Source organism: Pleurodeles waltl, chromosome 9 (genome assembly GCF_031143425.1).
Source record: "Pleurodeles waltl isolate 20211129_DDA chromosome 9, aPleWal1.hap1.20221129, whole genome shotgun sequence".
In the NCBI taxonomy this organism is placed as follows: Eukaryota; Metazoa; Chordata; class Amphibia; order Caudata; family Salamandridae; genus Pleurodeles; species Pleurodeles waltl.
In genome coordinates, this window is record NC_090448.1 from 386,627,252 (window position 1) to 386,643,963 (window position 16,712).

At 42.8% G+C, this 16,712-nt stretch overlaps 1 protein-coding gene across 4 annotated transcripts in view; it reads right to left on the reverse strand.

The window, feature by feature from the left end:
* The window catches only part of DAAM1 (dishevelled associated activator of morphogenesis 1), a 633,974-nt gene that overhangs the window by 152,661 nt on the left and 464,601 nt on the right, over positions 1–16,712 (reverse strand). For 3 of the 4 annotated variants that reach the window (XM_069207027.1, XM_069207028.1, XM_069207026.1), the window contains one exon: positions 15,364–15,390. The exons of the other annotated variant lie outside the window; for it this stretch is intronic. In XM_069207027.1, the coding sequence (XP_069063128.1) occupies positions 15,364–15,390 (27 nt within the window). The remainder of the gene's footprint in view (positions 1–15,363; positions 15,391–16,712) is intronic. 4 annotated transcript variants of the gene reach the window in all.

Genomic DNA, 16,712 nt, shown 5'->3' on the forward strand with positions numbered 1-16,712 from the left:
GCCACCGCCTGTCTCTTTGCCCAGCAGCATTGACTGCCAACCCGAAGCACTAGCCTGGCTGTCGGTGCCACCTGGCCTGCTCTTGGCACCACACTGACAGCCTCCTGTGATGCTCTCCTTGCTTCACGTGGCATCTTCAATACGAATGAGAAGCTTGGCACAAACCATAAGGTAAACTTTCAGCAGGACTAAACTGGGACTGTATCTGACCTGCACCCCATTGCAGTTGGCCTGAACTTTTGAATTTGACTTGGTCCAGCTTGGCCAGATAGCCACCGTTGGCACTTTGTGCTTTTGGGTGCTATTTTACACTTTATTTTTTATAAGTTCATAACTCCAGTTCTACTGATTGGAATTGTTGTTTTAGTTTTGTTCTATTTATTTCATTTTGCTCTATTTTTCTAACTTGGTGTGGGATCTTTTTGTGTTGTGTTTTCATCGTTTTACTTTTTGAAGCGTTGCACAAATACTTTGCACATTGACTCCAAGTTAAGCCTCAGTGCCAAGCTACTACGGGGATGAATACTGGTTAATTTGGGGTTGCTTGTGCCTTACCCTGACAAGGATTGTGGCTGCTGCTTGACCAGGGCTCATATCCCAGTCAAACAACCCATTTTCTCACTTCAAGCTTCAGTGAGTGGTAAATTAAGGCACAAACACATAAGAGTTGGTTTGGTGGTAATACATTTTGTTGACATGTTCTGCAAAGATCTGTCCTTTGTTAGTCTGTTGAAATTTGTTTGGAGAAAATCTGGAAGATTTGGCTCTCACTTTGCCAGTAAACCAGATCTCACTGATGGCCAATAGATTGGGGAGTCTTCTATGATGAGGTTGTGAGTGACAGGAATGTTGTCAACAGAAAGAATTCTTTTCACAGGGCTCCTCCCACAAAAAAAAGTTATTGGGACTTAGGAGGGCATCTTTCCTCAAATATCCTTTTGGATGTTACAGCAATGGAGGACAGGCTAAATCCAGATGATCGAAGTATGCAAGAGGGCCAAAGTAGCATTGAGATTTTGATTGTGTAGGTTGGAAAAATAAAAACACAGATCAACTGAGGTGGTTTAAACACAAAGGGATATTGAAGGTTGGTTATTGTAAATGTAATAGAATGGTAGAGGGCCTGCTGGCACGCTCTAGAGCATCAATCAAACAGGATTTGTAAAGCGTGACTAATCACCCTCGAGGGTATCCAGGTGCTTTCAAGTCTCAGCAGCTCATTCGGATAGCCAGGTCTTGAGGGCTCTATGAACTTCCTGATGAAAGGTGATGGTCTGGAGATGAGTGGGGAGGCTGTTCTAGGTTTTTGCTGCTATGTGGATTTGTTGTTGTTACTGCTTCGGTGGACGTGTGGAGTGTGGGCAAGCGATAGAGAGGCGAGCGTAGTCTTCTTGAGGGGTGGTGGAAATACAGGCAGTGGCTAATGTAGGCGGGTCCTTGGTGGTGTAGAGCTTTGTGTGTGTGGGTCAGCAGCTACTTATCCACCTCTTCTGCATGGGAAGCCAGTGGAGTTGCCTTACATGTAGTGTGATGTGGGATAGTCGGGGAAGATCGAGGATGATTCTGGCTGCAGCATTCTCTATGGTCTGAAGTCTTTGTAGGAGTTGCAAGGCGATTCCTATGTAGAGGGTGTTGCAGTACTCTAGTTGACTGGTGATAAGGGCATGTGTTACGGTGTGTCTCGTACGCAGGGGTAACCACTTGAAGAGCTTATGTAGCAGGCGGAGGAGACTGTGTCAATCTGTGGTTCCATGGTGAGCCTCTTATCGATGAGGATTCTGAGGTTTCCAACATGTTCGGAGGGAGTGGGAGCGGGTCCTAATTCTGAAGGCGAACAGGAGTTGTTCCATGCATTGCTGCTCTTGCCGAAGATCAGAACTTTAGTCTTCACAAAGAGGAGGGAGAAGTCAAATCAAGCACTCGCATATCAATAATCGACCAAAATTAAAAAGAAGAACAAGAGGGGCCTAATACCCTGTAGAAAGTCAAAACACTCAAACATATACATTTTCAGTCAAAAGAGATGAATATCATGGAGCAGGTGTGGAAAGAACGTTCATTATTTATGTATTGCTTGCACTTAAAATATGGACATGGACACAGCCAACACGTTTCGTCCCAAACTTAGGGACTTCTTCAGGGTTGTTAAAAACACAATGGCACAACTTAAGCCACATACAATACAAGGACAAGAACAAGCAGCAACTTATAAACTTGTGCACAAAAATGCAACATACATAATTTAAAAACACAAACCTAACACTATATAAAATATATATCCAGTGACATCAGATACTAATTTGAGAAAAACCCAAACTAAATAGCACTTTAGTGCACACCAAATATCCACCATAGTATCCCATACGACATGTTGTATATGTGTTCATGCCAACACTTCATTAAGAAACAATCTGTGATATTCAGATGGCCCAATCAATATAAACTTATTTAGAAAAACTAATTTTAGAATAGATTTATTTTTCATATATTTGTCTTAAAACACACATACATCACAAACAGGATTTCCCTCTATAGAAAAGAAATGGATATACCTGTACTCAAAGTGCAGACATCCACCAGTCAAAATCTGTACCAGAGTACACTAGTACTGCTTACCCCATGATAAAGGGGTAGGGAATTCCTACTAGTATTCCTTTCTCGTATTTCTTTAGATATGGCTTCAGTCTAGTCTGTGTTTAGCTGCAGGCAGTTTTCTTTCATCCAGTCAGTGACACCTGTCATGCATCTGTGAAAGTTGGGTTTCTTTGGTGGTAGGGTCGACCATGAGCAAAAGGATGTGTTGGGTGTCATCTTTGTAGGAGAATATGTTGAGGCTGTGGAACCTGAAGATGTTGGCTAGGTGGGGTCATATATGCGTTAAAAAGCGTGGGGCTGAGGGATGATCCTTGGGGGGGACCCTGCAGGTGAAGTCTCTTGGTTTGGAGGTGAAAGGAGGTAGGTGAATCCTCTGGGTTCTTCTGGTGAGGAAGGGGGTGATCAATCTGAGTGCATCCCCTTGGATGCTGTCTGGGAGGAGTCTTTTGATCAGTGTGTGATGGGATACAGCACTGAAGGATGGAGGGAGGTCAAGGAGGTTCAGGGCCACGGTTTCTCCTTGGTCCAGGAGGGTACGGATGTAGTCTGTGGCTGCAAGCCAGACTGGGAGGCGTAGAGTAGCGGGTTCTTCTCCAGGTAAGTCATGAGTTGCTTGTTGATGATTTTGTTCCAGTACCTTAGATAGGAAAGGGAGCAGGGAGATTGGCTGGTAGGTTGTGAGTACACTGGGGTCTGCAGTAGATTTTTTAGGTAGTGGTTTGACTTTAACGTGCTTCCAAGCATCTTGGAAGGTTGCGGTGGGATGGCGGTGTTGAGCAAAGTCATGAGTACCTGGACAATCCTTTGTTTTCCGAGAATGAAGATGTGGTGTGGGCAGGGGTTTGTTGGGGGCTCCTGAGTGGATGGATTTCATAGTCAAGTTGGTGTCCTCGGTGGAGAGAAAGTTCCAGGTGGTTAGTCTGTGGTTGGTGTTGGTTGTGATGGTGGCAACTCTGTCCATCAAGTCCGTAGGTGTAGGTTGGGGTTATAAGTTCTGTATATGGTTGCAATCTTGCTGTGAGAGAAATCAGCAAGAGCATAACTTAGCTCCCACATCTATTAAGTAAGGCTTGGGAATGCCACTGAAGGATTATATATGACCTTTGACGGCTAATGCGCTGAAGTCACAGAATAAATCCATAGTTTTACAAGCCAGAGAGATGAGCAACAAGGATGCATTCAAATGCACTGAGAAATCTATGCAAACTTTGTTGGCAAACAACAAAGGCTACTCACTGTAAAACAACTAGATTCAACAATGCAGGTTGACCCAAGAAACCTTCATCACGAGAGGTCTGAAGGGACAAATGCATTCAGCTTGGGCACCAGTTCACAATCATTCACAATTGTCATGACTGGCAAACGGCTACATTTGGCCATTAAGTTACTAAAGAAAAATTATTCTTAGAAAATAGGGGTAATTACTCTAGTATTTAATAATGGTATGAGTGAAAAGTAATGAAAATGTCACTTACCCAGTGTACATCTGTTCGTGGCATCAGTCGCAGTAGATTCGCATGTTCTGCAATAGCTCGCCATCTGGTGTTGGGCCGGAGTGTTACAAGTTGTTTTTCTTCGAAGAAGTCTTTCGAGTCACGGGACCGAGTGACTCCTCCTTTTGTCTCCATTGCGCATGGGCGTCGACTCCATCCTCGATTGTTTTTCCCCGCAGAGGGTGAGGTAGGAGTTGAATTGTAGTAATAGTGCCCATGCAATGGAGTGACTAAGTATGCACTTATTTAAGGTTGAGATGATACATATATAAATAATTGAAGGTAACTTCCAAACTGCTACAGGCTCCCGGGGAGGCGGGTGGGCACATGCGAATCTACTGCGACTGATGCCACGAACAGATGTACACTGGGTAAGTGACATTTTCAGTTCGATGGCATCTGTCGCTGTAGATACGCATGTTCTGCAATAGACTAGTAAGCAGTTATTTCCTCAAAAGCGGTGGATCAGCCTGTAGGAGTGGAAGTAGTCTGAAATAATGTCCTTAATACAGCTTGACCTACTGTGGCTTGTTGTGCGGATAACACGTCTACACAGTAGTGCTTGGTGAATGTGTGAGGCGTAGACCATGTGGCTGCCTTACATATTTCTTGCATTGGGATGTTTCCTAGAAAGGCCATGGTAGCACCTTTTTTTCTGGTTGAGTGTGCCCTTGGTGTAATGGGCAGCTGTCGTTTAGCTTTAAGGTAGCAGATTTGGATGCATTTAACTATCCATCTGGCTATACCTTGTTTTGAAATTGGGTTTCCTGCATGAGGTTTTTGAAATGCAATAAAGAGTTGTTTAGTCTTTCTGATGTTCTTTGTTCTGTCAATGTAATACATTAATGCTCTTTTGACATCTAATGTATGTAGTGCCCTTTCAGCTACGGTATCTGGCTGTGGAAAGAACACCGGAAGTTCCACTGTTTGATTTAGATGGAACGGTGAAATAACCTTTGGCAAAAATTTAGGATTGGTCCTTAGGACGACTTTATTTTTGTGTAGTTGTATAAAAGGTTCCTGTATAGTAAACGCTTGAATCTCGCTTACTCTTCTCAGGGAAGTAATGGCGATGAGAAATGCCACCTTCCAGGTTAGGAACTGTATGTCGCAGGAGTGCATGGGTTCAAAAGGTGGACCCATAAGTCTAGTTAGGACAACATTTAGGTTCCATGAAGGAACAGGTAGTGTTCTTGGTGGTATAATTCTCCTAAGGCCCTCCATGAATGCTTTAATGACTGGTATTTTATATAGGGAAGTTGAATAGGTAGTCTGCAGGTATGCAGATATTGCTGCAAGGTGAATCTTAATGGAAGAGAAAGCTAGGTTAGATTTTTGTAAGTGAAGCAAGTAACCCACTACATGTTCTGGAGTTGTGTGTAATGGTTGTATTTGATTAATATGGCAGTAGCAAACAAACCTCTTCCATTTACTGGCATAGCAGTGCCTGGTGGATGGCCTTCTTGCTTGTTTTATGACTTCCATACATTCTTGGGTAAGTTGTAAGTGCCCGAATTCTAGGATTTCAGGAGCCAGATTGCTAGATTCAGCGATGCTGGATCTGGGTGTCTGATCTTTTGGTTGTGCTGTGTCAACAGATCTGGCCTGTTGGGCAATTTGATGCAGGGTACCACTGATAGGTCTAGCAGCGTTGTGTACCAGGGTTGCCTTGCCCAAGTTGGTGCTATCAATATGAGTTTGAGTTTGCTTTGACTGAGTTTGTTTACCAGGTAAGGAAGGAGAGGGAGAGGAGGAAAAGCGTAAGCAAATATCCCTGACCAGTTCATCCATAGGGCATTGCCTTGGGATTGTTTGTGTGGGTATCTGGATGCGAAGTTTTGGCATTTTGCGTTCTCCCTTGTCGCAAACAAGTCTATCTGAGGTGTTCCCCAGAGTTTGAAATAAGTGTTCAGTATTTGGGGGTGAATTTCCCATTCGTGGACCTGTTGGTGATCTCGAGAGAGATTGTCTGCGAGTTGATTTTGTATCCCTGGTATAAACTGTGCAATTAGGCGAATTTGGTTGTGAATTGCCCAATGCCAAATTTTTTGTGCTAACATGCTTAACTGCGTGGAGTGCGTCCCTCCCTGCTTGTTTAGATAATACATTGTTGTCATGTTGTCTGTTTTGACGAGAATGTATTTGTGAACTATTATTGGTTGGAAAGCTTTTAGTGCTTGAAAAACTGCAAGAAGTTCTAGGTGATTGATATGCAGTTTTGTTTGATGTACGTTCCATTGTCCTTGTATGCTGTGTTGATCGAGGTGTGCTCCCCACCCTGTCATGGAAGCATCTGTTGTTATTACGTATTGTGGCACTGGGTCTTGAAAAGGCCGCCCCTTGTTTAAATTTATGTTGTTCCACCACAGAAGCGAGAGGTAAGTTTGGCGGTCTATTAACACCAGATCTAGAAGGTGACCCTGTGCTTGAGACCACTGTGATGCTAGGCATTGTTGTAAGGGCCTCATGTGCAGTCTTGCGTTTGGGACAATGGCTATGCATGATGACATCATGCCTAGGAGTTGTAATACCATCTTTGCTTGTATCTTTTGTGTTGGATACATGCGTTGTATGATGGTGTTGAAATTTTGAATTCTTTGTGGACTTGGAGTGGCTACTCCCTTTGATGTGTCTATTATGGCTCCCAGGTATTGTTGTACCTTGCGTGGCCGAATCTTGGATTTTGTGAAATTGACGGTGAACCCTAGTTTGAAGAGGGTTTGTATGATATGATTTGTGTGATTTGAGCACTCTATTAACGAATGGGCCTTGATTAGCCAGTCGTCTAGATATGGGAACACATGTATTTGCTGCCTTCTGATGTGTGCAGCGACTACCGCTAGACATTTGGTAAAGACTCTTGGTGCGGTTGTTAATCCGAAAGGCAGTACCTTGAATTGGTAATGTATTCCTTTGAATACAAACCTTAGGTATTTCCTGTGCGATGGGTGAATTGGTATATGGAAATAAGCATCCTTGAGGTCTAAAGTTGCCATGTAGTCGTGCAGCTTTAGCAATGGCAATACTTCTTGTAGTGTGACCATGTGGAAGTGGTCTGATTTGATGAAAGTGTTGACTACTCTGAGGTCTAGGATTGGTCTCAGTGTTTTGTCCTTCTTTGGTATCAGAAAGTACAGTGAGTAAACTCCTGTGTTTATTTGTGTGTTTGGCACTAATTCGATTGCATTCTTTTGCAATAGTGCCTGCACTTCTATCTCTAGGAGATTGGAATGGTGTGTTGTTAAATTTTGTGCTTTTGGTGGTATGTTTGGAGGGAACTGTAGAAATTCTATGCAGTAACCATGTTGGATAATTGCTAGAACCCAAGTGTCTGTAGTGATTTTCTCCCATGCTCTGTAATAATGACCTATTCGTCCCCCCACTGGTGTTGTGTGGAGGGGGTGAGTGACATGTGAGTCACTGTTTAGTAGTAGGGGTTTTGGGGCTTTGGAATCTTCCTCTATTTCTAGGGAATTGCCCTCCTCTATATTGTCCCCGAAAACCTCCTCTATACTGTCCTTGGTAACTGGACGGTGTGGCTTGTGAGGTGCTGGCTTGTGTGCTTTGACCCCGAAACCCCCCTCGAAAGGGCGGTTTACGGAATGAGCTGTAATTCCCTCTGCTCTGCGGGGAGTAGAGTGCGCCCATGGCTTTGGCAGTGTCCGTATCTTTTTTGAGTTTCTCAATCGCTGTGTCCACTTCTGGACCGAACAGTTCTTTTTCATTAAAAGGCATATTGAGAACTGCTTGTTGAATCTCTGGTTTAAATCCAGACGTTCGGAGCCATGCATGCCTTCTGATAGTTACAGATGTATTAATTGTCCGTGCAGCTGTATCTGCAGCGTCCATGGAGGAGCGGATCTGGTTGTTGGAGATGGCCTGTCCCTCCTCAACCACTTGTTTTGCCCTATTTTGGAAGTCTTTGGGCAGATGTTCAATGAGATGTTGCATCTCGTCCCAGTGGGCTCTGTCATAGCGCGCAAGTAGTGCCTGGGAGTTCGCGATGCGCCACTGGTTTGCAGCTTGTGCTGCGACTCTTTTACCAGCTGCATCAAACTTGCGGCTTTCTTTATCTGGGGGTGGTGCATCTCCAGATGTGTGAGAGTTGGCCCTTTTCCTAGCTGCTCCTACAACAACAGAGTCTGGTGGCAGCTGTGTTGTGATGAAAGCCGGGTCTGTAGGAGGCGGCTTATACTTTTTTTCCACCCTTGGTGTGATTGCCCTACTTTTGACCGGGTCCTTAAATATGTCTTTTGCGTGCCGGAGCATACCAGGGAGCATAGGCAGGCTTTGGTAGGAGCTGTGGGTGGAGGAGAGTGTGTTGAACAGGAAATCATCCTCGACCTGTTCTGAGTGGAGGCTTACGTTGTGAAATTGTGCTGCTCTAGCCACCACCTGAGAGTACGCGGTGCTGTCTTCTGGTGGAGATGGTTTTGTAGGGTATGCCTCTGGGCTGTTATCTGACACTGGGGCGTCGTATAGGTCCCATGCGTCCTGGTCTTGGTCACCCTGGCTCATGGTGGTGTGAGCTGGGGAGTGTGATGGCGTTTGTGCTGGTGAAACGTTAATCACGGGCGGAGGAGAGGGTGGTGGTGTAACTCTTTTCACCACTTTTGGTTGTGGTGCTTGTTCCGTCTGGAACTCCAACCTTCTCTTTCTCCTAATGGGGGGAAGGGTGCTTATTTTTCCTGTCCCCTGCTGAATGAAGATACGCTTTTGCGTATGGTCCGCATCCGTTGCTTGTAGCTCTTCCTCAAACCTATGCTTCTGCATTTGGGAGGTTAGCGAGTGCTCTTCTGTATAAGAGCCTGAAGCTGGGTCGCTTGCAGTTTGTTTCGGCGTCGAAACTGTGTCTGCGTGTTTTTTCGGCTCCGAGGTGACTTTTTTCCTTTTCGGGGCCGAAACCTCTCGGCGTCGATCTGTTTCGGTGCCGCTGTCTCGGCGTCGAGCCGTGTCCACACCGGCATCTCGGTGTCGAGGCTTGTCTCCAGCACTTTCTCGGTCCCGAGAAGGCTGCGTGCCGGTGTCTCGACCGGAGTCGGACGATCTCGGCACTGTTTGGGCCTTTTTCGGTGCTGACGGTCGGTCACCGATTTTATGGGTTGAGCCATGGCCTGATGGCAGTGGCGTCCCCTGGGCCTTGTAAATGTTTCTTTGTGTGGTTTTCGACGTCTTACTCACGGTTTGTGTATCGTCGAATCCTTCGGAGTCTGAGTCTTGGATCGAGAAGGTACCTTCCTCTTCCTGTTCCTCGAACTCCCGTCGGGCTGTCGGTGCGGACGCCATTTGAAGTCTTCTGGCTCGACGGTCTCGGAGTGTTTTTCGGGACCGGAACGCACGACAGGCCTCGCAGGTGTCTTCGCTGTGCTCAGGTGACAGGCACAGGTTGCAGACCAAGTGTTGGTCTGTGTAGGGGTATTTATTGTGGCATTTGGGGCAGAAACGGAACGGGGTCCGTTCCATCGGCGTTCTTCAGCACGCGGTCGGGCCGACCAGGCCCCGACGGAGGATCGAAAAATTACCCCGAAGGGCACCGGAGCTCTTCGATCTTCGATGCGGTGTTGAATGTAGGTATGCCGATCCCGAACGCAACAATACCGACGAAAATCTTCCGAAATTAACTATTTTTTCTGTTCCGAAACTCGGAGCGACAGGAACACGTCCGAACCCGATGGCGGAAAAAAAACAATCGAGGATGGAGTCGACGCCCATGCGCAATGGAGACAAAAGGAGGAGTCACTCGGTCCCGTGACTCGAAAGACTTCTTCGAAGAAAAACAACTTGTAACACTCCGGCCCAACACCAGATGGCGAGCTATTGCAGAACATGCGTATCTACAGCGACAGATGCCATCGAACCTAAAGTTCGACCCAGCTTCAAAAATTCAAAATCTGTTCTCCATGCTCAAAATCTAGCGCATACGTAAAAATGTTCCTAAATATAAGTGCTCAATCTAGCCTGTCTATCAAGCCTAACAAATGTACAAAATAAAAATAAGTGAAGTACAAGTGTCAAGGATATCATGTAGATGTAGGAGTCAAGTAGGCTGGGGCCAGTGAACCGTACCCCTTATCCAGGTGCCCTGGATCCTTCCACAATGTCTTGCCTCAAACTGCCTCTCTTCCTGTCCCCTTTTTCTGCTGCTCGTCACCCACTACAGGTTTAGCATAGCACTCATGATATGGGCGCATGATGAACAACCAACAACTAAGTCATAAAAATGTTGTGCGTTTAAATACCGGAAAAATTGAGCCGAAAGGGGAGGAGTCCCTCGATCTTGTGACTCGAAAAGACTTCTTAGAAGAAAAACAACTTGTAACACTCCAAGCCCAACACTAGATGGCGGGATGTGCAAAGCATGTGTATCTGCAGCTACACATGCCATCAAACATATATATATATATATATATATATATATACACACACACACACACACACACACACACACACACACACACACACACACACACACACACACACACAGGGGGTAGCAGAAATGATGTGACAGTGTATATAATTACTGTGATGAGAGCCGAGAAGTGATTAAGTAACGTCTATCTCTATGAAATATTGATAAGTTAATAAAGAAATAAATATAAAAAAATAAGGGAAAGTAGAAGTACAAAAGCTTAGTTGGAATATTAACGTACACTCATGTTATGTTACTAAATAATATGGAATCAGAAGGGGTGGCTTAAACTGCAAGAGCAAAAAAGATTTTTAAAAACAGGTATAATGAATCACGTGACCCAGTGGACCTGTTGGATAGACAACTGTCCTTGCAAAAGCAAAGAGAAACCTGAGGTGGACTGACTGAAAAGCAAAGTCACAAATGGAGAGCACTGCTATGAGTGGTAGGATGGTAAGCATGTAAGAGCAAGGGATGCCGTGCATATTTAGCTAGGTCAGGCAAGGAGCAAGCATGTCAGCTTGTCACTACTTCAGTGCAACAACAAAGCTAGGCAGATAATGGACCAGTGGACTAAGTGATATAGGGTTAGCCAAATGTTCAGGTAAAACACTCCTCAGAAGGGCATGATCGCTCTTCTCTTGGTGAGAAGGAGAAAGCTGATTACTACTTTTTCACAAACCAGATGGGATTAGAAACTATGTAAACTAAAATGCTACCACTTTGACATGCAGACTGTGTAGTTTCATATCTTCAGCAAGCACAAAGAGGCACTGTCAGAACTCTCCTAACTGTGCAGTTGGAAAATGACAAAAATATTTTAGGAAATATTCGTCCACCATTCCTGCTCTACCAGTCCATTGTGGGTATGACATTACAGCTCTTATAAAATGTAAAAAGTGTACCTCCAAAATCAGAAAAAGGATGCTTCAAGCACCTTCAATTTTCATCCTACTCCTTTGTCTTTGCAGGTTTGCAATAAGGAATATCCCTCTATAGAGGACATTCAAATCAGTGCAATGTGACCTGATCCACTTTAAAGTACGCCAAGCACCAAAGAAAGCTGAACAAGCCTTGGGCTGTGGTGGAACGCATAGCTGTCCCATCTTTACCACAATGATGGGTGTCCGGCAAAGAATGAGCACCACCTGCCAACCTAGTACTACTGACTCAAGTTGGAAGTCAAGCCTTCATAAGTGCATCCTTGACAAGATGTAACATCCTACCAAGGAACACGAACTGGCATAAGTGAAAAACACATTTTCCAAGTCTCCTTTTTACTTTGGCCAAGATGTTAATGAATTACAGTTTTATCTCAATTTCGTAAATCTTTTTTGTTGACATTTTGCTAATTAAACCAGTTCTTTGTATCACATACCAAGCTCATACACCTCTATTAGGTGCAAGGACACAAGGATTAATGACAATTCTTACTTCAAACATTGTTAGGACTATCATTGCTTTTTAAGCCCATAGACTTACGAATTTCAGTAGCAGGCTTCTATTACACAGCATGTCATCTTTATTTTTCCCATATCTATTACTGTTCTGCATGGATTGGGAGGTGTTTATTGGTAACCACTGATTACTTACCAGGACTCAAAACCCTCTCAAATTGTATGGGGCAGTTCCTGCTTTCATATACAGTTATCTGCACCCATATACCAATCCTTAATTTCTTTCCATTGTTTAAGGGGAGTTTGTGGGGAGGTTTTGTGCCCCATAATCTAGTTATGTTCCTGCTTGTCTGCTATCAATTTCAGGTCACAAATTAGCTTTGCATATTTAGATGACGTCTTACCCCAAATCCCCAGAATCATTAACTATGCCTTGGGGTCATACTGACTCCTAAACCTCTTGGCAGAAATGTTGATACCCACGCTCCCTACCAAAAATCATTTTAACTTCAGACATTTCTAAACAATATGCATAAATGTCCCTTTAAAACCAAAACTTCTTAAGCAAGTGTCCAAGGTTGCTCAGACGAATTGTGCAATATGTACTCTTGTGTAGTAGTTTCTATGGAGGATTCTCAGTAGTATAAGCTGAAAGCCTCACTTAACTACCACCTCTTTTGGGTACCAAAGCGCCTAGGAACATTACTCATCATCAAGGATGACAGACAGATATACTTTCTCATCAACCAGTGACACAGTGGCACAATTGTGAAATAATCAGTGGTTTTCTCATAATATTAAGTTGATTCAAAAAGCCATATAGGTGAAAAATACTGTTCTTTTATTTTCAGGTGCTTACAAACAAAAAAACAATTAACGGCCAACATGTTTCGACATTAAGCCTTCAACTGGGTATATATATATATATATATATATATATATATATATATATATATATATATATATATATATATATATATATATATATATATATATATATATATATAATAATAATAATAATAATAATAATAATAATAATGTGGCTGTTTTGGGGGAGGAGTTCAGAAAAAAAGTCTGTCCTCTAATGGACAGAATTTTTCGACGTGTATTTCTGGGGCATGGGAGTCCAGAGCATGACTGAACTGCAAAAGCACTTGTTGCTGGCATCAGATATGCAATTTTCATATCTTCCAAATATTTTACATCATCTGTTCCCCACATACGTCCCAGTTATCAGATTTGAATAAGGTAAAATTTCTGGATTCCCAGCATTTTCCCCACCTCCACTAACAGATTATTGCCCCACAAGGGACCCTCTTGGGATAAAGACTTATTCAATCCTAATATTTTTGTGCGGTTTGCCAGGCTTGTACCAGTACATATCGAGAGTCTTGTTGCTACCTTCTTCCTACATATAGCAGATACGGGTCACCTAATTGCCACTTTATACCTATCAATTCTAATGGATGGTTTGTCTAGTGGAGAGATGGCAGAGTCAATTACTGCAACCAAGTGATTGAGTTAATATTTACGAATTCCTAGGAGAGCTATGCCCCCCCCCCCCCCCCATCTTAAGCCTCTCAAGTTAATTTATCCAGCGATATTCTTGCTGGTCCATTACTGCAGAAGATTAATCAATCTCACCTCTTCCCCCAACTTCCTGAATTCCTCAGAACCAGATATGGTATATTCTGGAGGATGTGCAGATATGGGGTTTTCTTACATAGGGCTGGACACCGTAGAAGCGAAAGTGACAATTTCTTCCAGTCTTGCATCTTCTTTGAAAGTATTCAGTACACTACAGGTTATCTTTAAAGGAATGATTCTTAAGTATTTAACACTCAATGGCTCAGGGATCCCCTCCATTATTGGGTAAAGTACTAATTTTTGCCAGTTGAATCGGAACTCAGAGTATCTACCAAAGATATTCACAAAGTACAGTAACCTGATTAAAGCCTGCTTTCGGTGCACTACATATAGCAGAATATCATCCACATATTATAACTGTATTTATATAGCGCTTAATCCCCCTGACTAGACTTTAAAGCACTTTTCGGTGAGTCGCACATTAGTCTGGAGCCTAAGGTAGATTAGTGGTGGATTAGTAGACGGAAAATAAAAAAGAAATATTGGGAGAGGTAGACACATGTGGGTGTTAGCTGGATGAATAGGATAGAAGGAAGAGCTTGGAAAGGGTTTGTTGGAGTCCCTAGTAGTACGAGAGGTTTGGGATTAATCACAGTGTGGAGGCAGGAAGATTGTTCCAAAGAGGTTTAGAATGAGTCAGAGTAGTGGTTTGGAGAGGGTTGTAAAAGGTTTTTTTTTCCCCCTCCCCAGTAGGTGGAAAAAATATAAATATATAGATACATACACACAAAGAGATATGACGTATGAGATTCCATCACTGTATGCGTCATTATGCCTCAGTTCCTGCAACACCGCATCCCCTCTCATTGAACAGGCCAGCACGAAATTTGAAAGTGATAGGGGACACCCATCGGGTACCTCTTAAGATGGTTCTGACAGTGCTCTATTAATCTTCACCCTTCCTAGAGGCCCTGATAAAGGAGAGTAATGCAGGTCAGATATTCTGGGACACATTACATCTTTTGGAGGACTCCACACAAGCAAATTCCACTCTAGAGAATCAAACTCCTTACTGGGGTCCAAATATCTTGCTTTTTTAAATTAATTTAATGAATAATGAAAACGTAAGAGAAGGTGATGAATTGGAAAAATAGTTGGAAAAATTGTATTTTAATGGCGAAGTGTTAATACGTGTGTAAAAGGGAACGTCAGTGGAATTGCAAGCCTGCGACTGGTTTGTAGTATATTAGAGTAGAGTGAAGAAAGGACATATAGAGAATTTAAAAAAAGGAGACCGTGGACAAAAAAGAAAAAGGTGGAACAGTGGGATCAGAAACTATCCACAGAGAAATAAGAAGGACACTGAAAAAGAAAGATGAGAAGTGGAAATGTGCCTAATGAAACTGAACCAAACGGAAGAAAACAATACAGGGTAAATATACATGAAAGTATACACAGATGAGAAAAAGCAGAATAAAGTAAAGTTAGGGGCAACCGAAGGAAGAAGCACACATAACATCCGACTAAAAGTCAGAAACTGTTCATCAAACAAACCCAGAATATTTTAGGAAAAGCATAGAGGTATTTGGTACTTTCACAATAACATTTACATGGATTTCATGAGATGTCCCTGACAAAGCCCTATAAAGAAAAGATCTTTCAAAGTAAACACTCAGACAAAAATGTTAAGTTAGAAACCTAGGTGTGTCCAAAAACAAAAATCTTTTTAACACAGATTTGAAAAATTGCCAGCTCATGCAACTAGAGTGCCATGACATAGCAGTACTTTTGCAGAATATATTTTTGTAGAGTTACTTTGAGGGTCATTACTTGCTCAAGCAGAAATCAAGAACATAAGCAGCAGCGGGCAGCAGCAACTCACCTGCTTGGAGCTATTCATGAAGTAGTCCTATTCACAGCAGGCACACGGAAAAGCCAATCAGCAATGATTAAGGTAGCGGCCACAGCAAACGCAAAGAGAGGAAGAGAGTAGCCAAAGCAGAGTCAGCAAAATATACTCTATGCAACAGGGCGATTTGCTGTGAAATTAGCATTTCAATCAATTAGATACTTGATAGAATAAAGCAAATGAAAAGGCTCTTGTCAGTGATAGACTGTAAGTAAATGTGCTGCAGCAGAAGCATTTAGAATGTCACTTTCCCACTGCATAACAATGGAAGGTGCTTTAGCCTAGGTGTCTTCATGTGCAGCCGTTCACTCCTAGTTATTTGATTTTTACACTTACCTTGCTTTCCAATCTAGCACACAGACTACATATTGATATATATATATTTTTTTTTTTAACAGGCAGCTGCCTTTAGAACAGACATACTTTGGTAAAACAACAGGAAAAAAATGCCTGGTTGTTCACTAATTTGATATTCTGTGCTGCCCTCTAGCAACGCTGTCATTCACCGCCCTGAAGCTACTTCATTCCTGCATATTTGTTACTTTGTAGAAACTAAAGTCAGGTCAACACAGAAGATGTTGTCAGCAGGGACTTATCTTTAAGGCGGCTACTGAGTGGTGGTAAAGGTGGGGAGGCAGGAAACCGGTAGCATGCTGAACAGTACACAACAGCAAAAAGAAATAAAACAGTAATGAAATAAAATACAAATAAAAAATATGTGGAGTTGGGGTACTAGGAAATCATGTCACAATCTCACACAACATTAGAGGCAGCAATCTATTTTTGACCTATGACAGTAGAGTCATTGCTTTAAATGTTAATATAAAAGTGCTGGTACTATTTAGAGTACCTGTTTGCTCATGATAAGTGTGGGGACCCTCCCATCATATGTACTGCAGCAGCAGTGAGATTTGCTGGTAGTCTCCTTTTCAAATTAATGAAATGCAGATACTCCGTACCGGACAGTACCTGCCCATTTAAGGCTCTGGGTATAATGTTCTATGTAATTACTTATGCAGGACCCTTTCCAGAGACCTTATTAGGGCTATTTTTATACAACTCATATAGTGCTTTTCCTTATGTCCCTTATTTGTTAGATCATAACACTAAAATCTTAGAGGTATATTATTAAAAAAAACAAAAACTTAACAGGTTATGCTTTTTTCTAATGAAATCTATGTGAATCCTCCAGGCCACAGGCAGAGATACTGAACCAATAGCTGCATTTAAAATAATCTATGGATTAAGTTGCTAAATAATGGGGTTTTTTAAAGTATGTTGTGTGATGTTCATTTAAGTCAAAAGGTAATTCAACCAAATTA